The sequence below is a fragment of the Sphaeramia orbicularis genome, chromosome 5, assembly GCF_902148855.1.
Source record: "Sphaeramia orbicularis chromosome 5, fSphaOr1.1, whole genome shotgun sequence".
Classification (NCBI taxonomy): Eukaryota; Metazoa; Chordata; class Actinopteri; order Kurtiformes; family Apogonidae; genus Sphaeramia; species Sphaeramia orbicularis.
Genome location: NC_043961.1, coordinates 724,777 through 737,399, shown reverse-complemented (window position 1 = coordinate 737,399; position 12,623 = coordinate 724,777). Strand labels below are relative to the sequence as shown.

Sequence of the window (12,623 nt, the reverse complement as noted above, 5' to 3'; positions counted from 1 at the left end):
GGCAGTGGTTTCCAACCTTTTTTGGCTCATGACCCCATTTTAATGTCACAAATTTCTGGCAATCCTAGACATTCAAAACGCAGGCTGTTTTTCTGCTAAAATTACTTTGTTTTTGATCATGTAACAGTTCACCATACTATGTTACAAATAAACGTTAAGTTTAGAGGACATTTAGTCTGTATAATGTCTATTATTGTGGACATTTAGTCATAATGTCTATTATTGTGGACATTTAGTCTGTATAATGTCTATTATTGTGGACATTTAGTCTATAATGTCTATTATTGTGGACATTTAGTCTGTATAATGTCTATTATTGTGGACATTTAGTCTATATATGTCTATTATTGTGGACATTTAGTCTGTATAATGTCTCTTATTGTGGACATTAGTCTGTATAATGTCTATTATTGTGGACATTTAGTCTGTATAATGTCTATTATTGTGGACATTTAGTCTGTATAATGTCTCTTATTGTGGACATTTAGTCTGTATAATGTCTCTTATTGTGGACATTTAGTCTGTATAATGTCTATTATTGTGGACATTTAGTCTATATAATGTCTATTATTGTGGACATTTAGTCTGTATAATGTCTATTATTGTGGACATTTAGTCTATATAATGTCTATTATTGTGGACATTTAGTCTGTATAATGTCTCTAGTGTGGACATTTAGTCTGTATAATGTCTGTTATTGTGGACATTCAGTCTATAATGTCTATTATTGTGGACATTTAGTCTATATAATGTTTATTATTGTGGACATTTAGTCTGTATAATGTCTGTTATTGTGGACATTTAGTCTGTATAATGTCTCTTATTGTGGACATTTAGTCTATATAATGTCTATTATTGTGGACAGAGGCAGTAAATCCAGGTGTAGATTACTGCACAAAGGTCAGGATCTGTCCAGTCAGTCCAGCTGGGATTTACAAGGAGGACAATTAATACTGAACAACAAGAACTGAAACTATGAATTCTGAAAGAGCGCAGCATCTGAAACTGACCCACAGTGAACATGTGACACCAAACAGAACCACAGTGCTGCAGTTTCACAACCACAGTTTGTCTGGTATGGAATGGGATTGTCTCTGTCAACTCACCATAGATTTTTATTTGTAAGTTTTTTATTTTATTTTTATTTACTAGAAATTCCAGGTGACCCCATGTGGGGCCCCGACCCCAAGGTTGAAAAACACTGTACTATGGTGTCATCAATTCCAAAAGTGGTGTGTTACCTATCTACACGGCAACACGAGGGTGGCCTTGTGAGATTATTCTGCTCAGCGACCTGTTTCAGGGCTTTGACGACACTGGTGCCATGTGGACAAAATGCCACAAACAATATTAAATCTTGCGGACTGACTTAATTTCGTTGTCATGTGAAAAGGCTCTCATTCTTATCTATGGAGGTCATGAAAAAGGGTTCTGTCTACAGGGTTATGTTGTCATTTATAGTCACACAAACCACAGATCACATACATTTACTATGGTATTATATTTCTCAATAGTTCATCAATAACCATACTGTGGATCTAAATCACCTACATGTTTTAACCAAATATTGGATTTATAATCATCACATAGTACATGTAAATGCATTTGTAGTTCACCGGCTCATAGACCATGAGCTACGGTGAGGGTGTCATCGTCGTTGTCGTCTTTGTAGTCGTCCTCATCTTCATCGTTGTTTTTGTCTTCGTAGTTGTCATTGTCGTCATCTTCGTCGTCATTATACGTCGCTAACTTCCTTGTAGTTTGTTCTCGTCTCTCTGTCCTCTCTCCTCTTGGTTCTTCCTCCAGGTACATGTATCTCTGGCTCTGGACTCCATCCTGTCCAGTGTCTGTCTGTCTGTCTGTCTGGACACTGACCCAAAGCCCGGTTCTGTCCCTTTGTCTGAATTCAGTAATGCAATAGTAGCATTGGTCTGAAGAACAAACAACACTTCATCCAGATACAGAAACAGGAGAATGGTGCGTTATATCTGCATTCCTTACACTTTCCTGCCTCCTGGTGGACTGCACTGATGTGGTTATGGAAAAGATGACAGGTGTATATTTGTTCTGGTCTTCTGTTTTCATTTTGCACTTCTGTTACTACATTTTTTCTTCTTCTGTCTTTGATGTCAAAATTAAAAAAAAAAAAAAAAAAAAATGGACAAGTAATTTGTCTGTTTTGAAAATGTTAGAAGAAGAAAATGTAGATATATGTGGTAACATGAAAGGAGGTAAAATTAAATAAAAAAAACTGTCAGAAAAATCAATACTCAAGTAATATAGATACTTGACAACCAGAAAATGCCAAATTAATTGATTAATTGATTAGATACTTCTGCTTTTAAGTATTAACTCATTTTTATTTGGGGTTGGAGATTTAGGACACTGTTCTAACATTTGTCAAAGTCTGAGGAAGAGTTTAGAGTCTTTTAAAAATGTAGTTAGTTTACTTGGTTGATAAGTAACTCAGTATTTGTACTTATTTATTTATTTCTCTCCTCTAACATTAATATCATCTTCCAACTGGCTGACTGAATTGGAAAATCTCAACGACACAAAGCTCAAGGTTAATTAATGTCATAAAACCTTTAAAATAAGCGCTTTTTCTGTCATTTTACACATAAAAACACAAAATTAATCTTGTTTTACGGTGTTTTTGTATTATGTATTCAGCGTCGTAAATCGCTCAGTGAAGTGACGTAACGTACACTGGATAATGTAGTTTTCATCGAACGTACAGCTTGTCAATACCAACGCGGAACTAAGCTCTGAGGACCACATTTCCCATAATCCTTCTGGTCTATTGCTTCCTGGTGAGGTTACACGTAGCGTCTCTGCTGTTTTTAGAGATTCAGAGAAGCGGTACAGCCGCAAACAACGGCTTTTTACAGCCTTTTTCGTGTTTCTACATGTGTAGTTCGTTCGTGTTTATAGAAATGTCTCTTTACTTTGTCTAAAATGAGAGGACAGTGTCGTGTCTCCGTGTGTTTGGCCTCATTTAGGACATCCGCTAAGTAGCCGAGCTAACGTTTGCTAACAGTAGAGTTAGCAGCTGCTGGACTTGTTTACATTTTTTCCAAGATGTATACTTTATTATCTGGGTTGTACAAGTACATGTTCCAAAAGGACGAGTACTGCGTTTTAATCCTGGGTTTGGACAACGCAGGGAAAACGGTAAGAATGTCGTGTAACAAATATAAGAAGACTGTTAATTAATTTAGTTTAACCTGAGTGTTTCGGTCTGTTTGGCTGAAGAAAAGCAGGCCACAGAATTAATAAATAAAACTCAACAGTACACCTCCTACACTTGAAGTTATTTTACTGGAGCTCTCCAAACAGGTCGTAATTGTAGGTTTTAAATAGAAACGTGGAAGGTGGTGTAACCTGTTAACACATCTGAGTCAGGTGGTGTGACGGGTTTGTACCTAAAACACTTGGATTCCTGTTAATTAGCATTTACAATTTTAACATAGAAGCACTTAAACCTATTGAAAAGGGACAAACAATGCAGGGAGTTGTCACAGATCTCATAAATAACAAATCAGATACCTTTGCTATTGTATGATATTGTCAGTATTCGCTTTAATGGAACACAGATGTGACAGATAACTCAAAGACATTACATCTGGTTCATCAAGGATCATACTTTGGATCTAAATCTAACATCAAAACTTTATACCTGCTTGAGTTTAAATAATTGTTGGACTCACAATTATGAAATGGTAAATATAGACACATTTTTTCATAACCACAGTGACAGCCATAGCTGATAAATCTCAGGAACCTACAGAAACCCTGTATATGAGGAATGTCATCATGGTCATATGTCAGAATACTGAGATTTTTTATACTTATTTTAGACCAATTTTATGTTTTGTTTTTTTTAATCTTTTGAACATTTAGTTAGTCTAGAAGTTAGGTATCAAATTGTCACGAACTTAATCATACTTATTGTGGAGACAATGGCCAATTATTATTAATATTAAGCCTAATATTAATTTTGTTGTGCTGTTTCCAGTTCTTCAAATTAATGTCATGATTTACACTTTAGTGGAATGTTGTGTTATTTATTTGATTTGTTCTTTTACATAGTTTTTGTCTTGTTACTTCTTTTACATTTTTTCCCCCGTGTGTATAATTCCCAAAATAAAAAAAATAATGGATGATTTCCTTTAAATGCATTAAAACTGAAGTAATTAGTCTGATTAGAAAATTTAAGGTGGCAAAAATACAGATATATGTAGTAAAATTTAGGGAGTTAAAATAAAAAATTGTCAGAAAAATTGAATCTCAGGTAAAATACTGATACTTGAAAACCAGGGATGTACATGTTATTGTGCAATTTCCAGTTCTGCTCAGTAGAGTCAGGATTTACACATGATTGGAATGTTAGGGTCTCCAAACATTTTACAGACTTGAATTATTATGTTATGATTGTATACGATTGTATTGAAGTGTCATCACGTGCTGGGTGATGCAAATTTTTGTTCCTGTGTGAAAGTTGAAGAAATCAGGCAGTTATTTGAGGTTTTAGAGTATTTGTAAAAGATATAACAAGGTGTAAGTGATGTAAAATAAAAACACAAGTGGATCAAAACGTCATAAAATATGAAACAAAACAAAAACAGTGTGAAAAACAAAAAAACAGCTGTAGTCCCTGATTGTGTTTGAGTATTTATTCAGGGTTGCCACAGGGTCTTAAAAAGTCATAAAAGTCTTGAATTTACAAATCTGCATTTCATTCCTTAAAAAGGTCTTTTTAAAGGTATTCAATTTGATATGGTAGGTCTTAACTTTTGTTGCCATAAATTCGTTTGCTGTGATAAAATGTGTCTGGGAAATGTCCAGACTAGAAAGAATGTAACGTTAGTCAACTCAGTTCCAACCTGACAATTAATATTGAAATTAGGAACAATAATCACTAAATTTGCAGCCCCCGGTGAGAAAAATGACTTGGAATGATGGGAATCACGGTGTGGGGGTAAATAAATGCATTTTTCTAAACTCCACGAGTAAATTTTTGCCTGTATGTCCATGAAATGGGTGTTAAATTCTGTTCCAGTTAGTCTTAAAAGGTCTTAAAAAGTCTTAAATTTAACTTGTAGAACCCTGTAGGAACCCTGTTATTATTTTTGATTTTCTTAATCTAGACCCCACAGCCTTAAATCAAACTAAATAAAACACATAAAGACTTAGTTCTTAGTCAACCAGGCAATAATCCAGCTTCTACTTTCTCATCTGTATCTTGTGTTACGCGAGTTAACGCCAGATCTTTATTTTTGGATGATAAATGCTTCTGTGATGGTGGTTTTCTTTTGATAAAAATACAGTTTATGTGTCCTCTAATGTCCCTGTTCTGTCTTTTTGCAGACCTTTCTGGAACAAACCAAAACTAAGTTCAGTAAGAACTACTAGGGGATGAACTTATCAAAGATCACAACCACAGTGGGTTTGAACAGTAAGTAGATATGAGGGTTAGTTTACTGTCCTTGTGCCCATTACATTTGATAACAGACGTAGTTACAGTAATCCAGTAGAAGATGGTCCATCAGTTTTCCCTCCTGATGTTCTTTAACATTTAGTCTTTGTTTCCTTCCCAGTCGGGACGATCGACGTGGGAAAGGCTCGTCTGATGTTCTGGATCTGGGAGGTAGATGAGCTCCAGTCTCTGTGGGACAAAGTGATGTGAAACCACAACTGTAACAGGATCAGACTCACTCATACTTCCACGTTCCAGCTGAACTGAACGATCCTAATGGTTTCAGGATAATATAAAAGGGCCAGATTAAGCATGACACAGGGACACATTTCAATTTATTTCGTCATGGTTGTGCATTTCACAGCAGACATTCAGTAATCATCAGTGAAACAAACATGTACACACCATGCTTGAAAAGGAGCAGGAGGAAGAAAAACCGGATATTTCCAGCTCCCTTTTTAAATAATAATAACCTTAACGGTTAGCCTACACAACTAGCTACAAAATCATACTGTATAAAGTCAGACAAACCAAACTAAATACATCCAAAGTTAAAACAAATGGAATACAAAACCAAGTGCAGAAACTACATGTACAGGAAGTACAAAACATAGAGTAAATATATACCTGACAAAATGATGCAAACCCATTACGATACCAGACCAAAATAAGTCAATACATTTGTCACAAGATGCAAATCAAATACAAAGCAAAATGTAAAAACTTATAACTGTTCATATAATCTCATTGTTCTTTCTTTATCCACTTTTTTCAGTTGGAATATGCTTTACAGTCCTTCAGCTCATTATAAAGACAATTCCAGAGTTTAACTCTGACCACTCATACACACATCTGCTTCAGAATTGTTGGTGCCACATGGTGCTTGACATGACCTTTCCTTCGATGCTCTTCATTCTCTGAAGTGAAGACAAGCATTTTTATAATTATTTTCATGTTCAATAGTAGAGTTGCAACCGATTAATCAACTAGGTGTTTGAAGTCAGTGCAAAAGTCCCGATTCGATTAATCGACTCGAATTGATTGAAGGGAGATATTCTATTGCAGTTTTCCTGAACTGAAGCTTCTTTGTGCGTCACAATAAGCGTCCGTGTGAAACACAACAGTAGAACCAATGTTTAACAGCAGAGAAATGAAGGAAACAAAGCTGAAGATTCAGGAGAACTGTGGTTGAAGGATTTTTTTGGATCACGTTGAGTCGATTAATTGGTTGCAGCTCTATTCAGTAGTCTCTGTGCTGAAAACTAAATAACTTATTTCCATGTTAAATACATGTATGAATAGGTCTCAGGAAGTAATTTCACGTGACACATGTTACAATTTACAGAAATAAAATTTTGGAGTAAAAATACTTAAATTACTGCTGTGGGACACGAGGACTCGAATGAACATCTTTTTTTTTTCACTTTATGCAAATGTACAAAACATGCTGTTCTCATAAGAAATTGATACTAAATGAAACATAGGGCTTTAGCTATGGTGTTACACTACAACTGTGATCACTATTGGATGAAAATGTTTAAATGATAAGTTTTTAGGAACACAAATCTGTTGTGACATGGGGACAGAGGTTTGTCACTTTGTTCAGCATCAAAATAAAAGACTCTGTGGGAAATAAAACACTACAAATATGCTAGTAAACTTTTATTTAACATACATATACAACTGCAGTGATATATACAGATAAAAGCAAAGCAGATTTGACTAATAACTGGTTTGGACATAACCTTTCTATGTTTTTGTACCACTGAATAATTAGTTCCTAGACATTTACAGACTGAAAATATCACTTATACAAGCAAGAAAAAAAAAAATTATTAAAGTTAATAGAACATTTATATTTTAGTCCTGTTTTAGGTCACATTTTATATTGATTATATCTTATATCTTTTTATTCTACAAGTCATACTGAAATTTTGTAAACAGTTCCATAAATAGAGTTCTTAAGCTAAAACAAACAAAAAATATAGTCTACTTGAGAAACGATAGGTGAAACTTAAATTTTTGACACTAATGTTCACTGTTGCTTGATGTTCTTATCTGGGTTCTTAGGTTCTTATCTGTACGAGACAGTGACACTACATGAAGGATATGAATGAACAGAAAGTAGGTCATGATGAAGTCCATGTTTGCTCTGAAACAGTAAATTCCACTATCTATGAGTAAAAAACCTCCAGAATGAAAGTGAATTTGTAATTATTTAAATACAGAGAAAAGCAATGGTGACAAAACGCAGCCCTGTGGGACACCAGACTGATTACACTGGTCTACAAGTAAAAAACATCCAGAATAAAAGTAATGAACTTTACAAAGTTTGAGTCACTAATAAATAGAAATGAAGTCTAGTTGCTGGTCGGTTGTAGATGCATTATTTTTGTTTCTTGATTTTATCAGTGTATTCTATTATTTTTTGTTTTGTTTTGTTGATTATTTATTGATTTTGATTATTTTGCTGTTTTTGTTGATTATTTAGTTTTTCATTGATTATTTTATTATTTGTTTGTTTTGTTTATTATTTTTGCTGATTTTTACAGATTTTTTAAAAAAAGTATTTTGTTATATTGATATTATTGATTAGTTTTGTTATTTTTTTGTTTGTTAATGTTTATTGTTTAACAAGATTTGCTCTATTAATATAAACTCAGTCCAGATGCTGGTTGGATGTAGTTTCACAGATGCAGTCTGTGGTCTAAATGTGAAATAGTCAGAATTAATGAGAGAATATGTTTTAGTCCAAAGGAATGTTTGTGTCAGAGTAAAACACTATCTGTACTTTACAAATGCATTCACTTTACAGGTTCTATGTACTGGAACATTTATACAGCTATTGATAAATGGACATAAATCAGTATATATGCTGTATGTGGAATAACTCTTTATCATATACATTTAAAACATCAGACAAACATCACTTTGGTCATTTGTTTTCAGTTAATCTTATTAAATTATGTAAGACTGAACACATTTAATCTGAAGAAGATGATTTCTAAATGTACAAATGCCAGACTTTAGTTCCTTTGTACTGTTTAGTGCAGGTTATCTGTGATGAATATAAGGGGGTCATTATGGAACCAAAAAATATTCACTCTTACATTTAATAGAAGTTCTCCTGGTGATTTTGTGTAAAACTGTTCCAGAATCCCTGCAGACGAGACTTAAAAATAGCATCAGTGCTGTTCGGAAGTTTTAGTTCGACCCTAATGCAGGCTGACACTGGAACTAAATCAGAGTAAAGATATTGTATTTTCCTCTGGCTCTTTTACACCTGCACTCACATAGGGTTATGTAACAGCTCTGGTACTAGGACCCACTGAGACCCGCCTCTCAGACCACATTCAGAGCTGGTCCGGTCTAGTCCGGTCCAGCCTGGTCTGGTCTATTCTAGCTTTGTCCAGTCTGGTCTGGTCCCAGTCTGTTCTGATCTGGTCCGGTCCGTTCCAGTCTGGACCAGCCCTGTCTGGTTCAGCCTGGTCCGGTCCGGTCCATTCTGGTCTGGTCTGGTCCGGTCCAGTGTGGTCTGGTCCTGTGTGGTCCTTCATGTGTGTGAAGCTCTGTGTCCTGTGTGTTTTGTGTGGCTGCAGTATTACGCTGAGTCCCATGGAGTCATCTATGTGATCGATTCAACTGATGAAGAGCGACTGTCGGAGTCGAAGGAGGCGTTTGGTGAGGAAGACCACCTCTGTACCTTCATCTGTCTGGACCAGCTGGTGCTTTTGTCTGTAAACATCATGTAGCTGTTTGTGTTCTGTGTCAGAGCTTCACTGTCTAAAACCAGCGTAGAGGACTGCAGTCTGTTTCCAGTTCAGTTCAGAGGAGGCCTCCTTCTGTTTCCACATGTAGAACAGTGTTTCACTACAGCTCAGACCAGTCATAAGACCAGTCACACACACACACACACACACACACACACACTTCTGTTTGGACCATGAATTCACTGCTGATCAACGTCTGGACACAGGATTTATCGACACAAACTAAACAACAGACAAGTCAGCTAGTTATTTTACTGATTATTCTCAACATTTTTTGTTTGTTTTGTTGATTGTTTTGTTGATTTTATTTTATTTTTTGTTCTTTTGTGGATTATTTTGTTTATTTTATTATTTTATTTTTTGTGCTGTTGATTTTTTTTGTTTTGTTTTGTCGATTTTATTGAGCAGTGTTTTTTTTTTTGTCGATTATTTTGTTAATTTTATTTTATTTTTTGTTTGCTTTGTTGATTTTATTGAGTAGTTTATTTATTTTTTGTTTTGTTGATTATTTTGCAGATTTTTTTTGTTTATTTTTTGTTTATTATGTCGACTTTATTGAGTTGTGTATGATTTTGTTTGTTTTGTTGATTCTATAGATTGTTTGAGCGGCACATTTTAAACTCCTTATTTACTCTTTTTTCCATCGGTTGTAAAAAAAGAACACACCCGTTGCTTGTTATTGAAAAGGCTTGTGTTGAATGTATTCTTTTTTTCTTTTACAGAGAAAATGATCAGCAGTGAGACGTTGGAGGGTGTTCCTCTGCTGGTTCTGGCCAACAAACAGGACGTACCGGTACAGAACCAGAATCTGGGTTTAACACGTCCACCTTTCATTCCTTCCAAACACAGCATTTCCTTGTTTTCCACTTGGTTGTTTAGGTTCATAAATACATCGATTTTCTGCTCATTAAAAGTTTCCATTGAAGTGTTTTTAATGTTCCGTTTTCAGAACTGCTTGTCGGTGCCGGACATTAAAACAGCCTTCAGCGACTGCGCCCCAAAGATCGGGAAGAGAGACTGTTTAGTTCAGCCTTGTACGGCACTCACAGGGTGAGAATACATTCAACGACACACAACAAATACAAACAAACTCCAACAATGAATATGGTTATTTGCAGGACATTTCCTGCTGCTATTATTCTGAAATATTTTCTGTTTTCAAGAGTACAAAGATGAATATTCCACTATTTGCATGACGATCATATCCTGTTTTGTTTTTTTTTGTCCAATCGTCCCTTTTTGGTCTGGAGAAGGTTCACTTTTTTTTTATGTTAGTTGCCGTCCATAAATCTGTGAATATTCTCTGTCACTGAGTTTTTAATATCTGTGTGTTTCTCCTTTTCTGTTGCTTCATTGGTCTTCATTATTGAGGGTTTTTGTCTCTGCATCAGATGGAAACAGGCCTCAAGTTCTTTATATATATATATATATATATATATATATATTATATATTGAGACAAATACTTAGACATTAGAAGAATTTAACTTTCAATATCTAGTCATTAATTATCATGATTATATGTAATAAATGCTTAAACAGTGTATTATAGCAAAAAATAACTCGAATTTTTATCATATTTGTTATGAAAAACAACTTTAAATGTGCATAACAAAACTTTGAGATCACAGAAATAAACTTCAAATATTGTGCATGTGCTCAAACACTTCAGTTTGTCTAGGTCTTTCTGTGTCCATGTTACAGCATGTTACAGTGTCTTATTGTTATTATTTATTTTATTTTTTTCCAGTGGTTTTTAGTCTGTGTGATAGTCGTTCACTTTCTGTCAAGTCATAGACAGAGCCCCTCATTTCAAAACTACAGACTAAAACCGTGGGGAAAAAAGAAGACAAAAAAACAGCGAAACTCTACGAAAACATGGCAAAACACATTGGTAGAACACTCCAAAACAGCGCTATCACTATTATATTCAATCATTTATACGAATTCACTGCAAAAACACAGCTAAAATCTTGATAAAACGCTGCTAAAAGTAATTAAAATCTTCCATCTCTCTCTCACCGACTGCACTCTGTTGCTCTCTGCTCTGACCACTTATATAGCGACAGAAATAACCCAATCTCAGCTTCCGGATGCCGTTTGAATTCTGTCAGTGGCATAAATGGTTCAGGAGTTATGGTAATTTGAAGGCTGTAAAATGCAAAATGTGTCGCCAGGGACACAGTCGTCTTAAAAGGGTTAAAAATATTTTCTGTTTTTAGTCTCTTTACATCATTGTCATATGTTTTAAAGCAGCTGTATTTTGTTAAGTTTTTTCCATTCCATAATGCTTTGCGTCACATCTCTCAAACATGTCATTGTTTCTGTGACTGCTCTTCCTTCGTCCTGTTTGTTCTTCCTTATTCGGACGTGAACCTGTTTCTAAACGACCTCGTCCTCCTGTTTGTTCCAGCGACGGCGTGAACGAAGGCATCGAGTGGATGGTGAAGTGCGTGGTCCGGAACATCCACCGGCCGCCCATGCAGAAGGACATCACATAAGACGCCCGGGCCTGGCACTCGGACTGGGCCTCCGTGCGGGTCCGGGTCGGGCTGTTTGTGAGTTTCTCCTCCAGGACATTCCATGTTAAACCCGGAGCCGCTCGGCCTCCGCCTCCTCCTCCCGTTTGCCGTGACTCCAACTGATCTGGATTTCTGCTCTTAGGGTTCATCGCAGACTGGATTTTTTAGGACTAAACGTAACGTCAGACGTGCTTTGATCGGACATCTGTTTGTCCCAGGTGTCCGTCGCTGCGTTTGAAGCGGCGGCGGCGGCGGCGTTGCTCTGTGGTGCGGAGGCTGCTGCGTCGTCCACTGACTGATCCCTGATCTGTGATCAAAGACACGTCAGACACTCGGCTATGTTTAGCTCAAGACCAACACCAGACTGGAAACTACATGGTTTAGCAGAAAAGAAACAGAAAAATTTTACTGTTGACAGACTCTAAAGAATCACAACAAATGACCCATAATGCAACACTCTCAGATTAGATGATTACAGTTTACACTGAACAAGGAAAAATATAGCAGGGCTGATTTTGTCTTTTTTTTTTTTTTTTTTTTTTTTTTTTTTTTAGATATGACCTGTACACTGCAAAAATCCAAATGTTACGAAGTGTATTTTTGTCATTTCTAGTCCAAATATCTCATCACACTTAAAATAAGACAGAATCACCTAAAGAGGAACTTTTCAGTCAGATAGAAGAACTGATTTTTAGACAATAGATGTTGAAAATCTGAGTTTGATAAATCTTACCAAGATAATTTTCATTTGTTCCGTTGGCAGATTATTTTGCTTGAATTAAGCGAAACAAAATCTTGAATTAAACAAAAAAAATATGCCAATGCAACAATTAAAAATTATCTTGGAAAGATTT

At 35.6% G+C, this 12,623-nt stretch overlaps 1 protein-coding gene across 1 annotated transcript; it reads left to right on the top strand.

Moving 5' to 3' along the window:
- The first annotated feature begins 2,808 nt into the window (after window positions 1–2,808).
- Window positions 2,809–12,302, top strand: LOC115419882 (ADP-ribosylation factor-related protein 1-like). Its single transcript, XM_030134947.1, has 7 exons — window positions 2,809–3,174; window positions 5,371–5,458; window positions 5,601–5,680; window positions 9,079–9,160; window positions 9,972–10,042; window positions 10,199–10,299; window positions 11,661–12,302. Exons 2-7 carry the CDS (start codon window positions 5,419–5,421, stop codon window positions 11,746–11,748), a joined length of 462 nt encoding a protein of 153 aa, XP_029990807.1. The 5' UTR covers window positions 2,809–3,174; window positions 5,371–5,418; the 3' UTR covers window positions 11,749–12,302.
- Window positions 12,303–12,623: the final 321 nt, after the last annotated feature.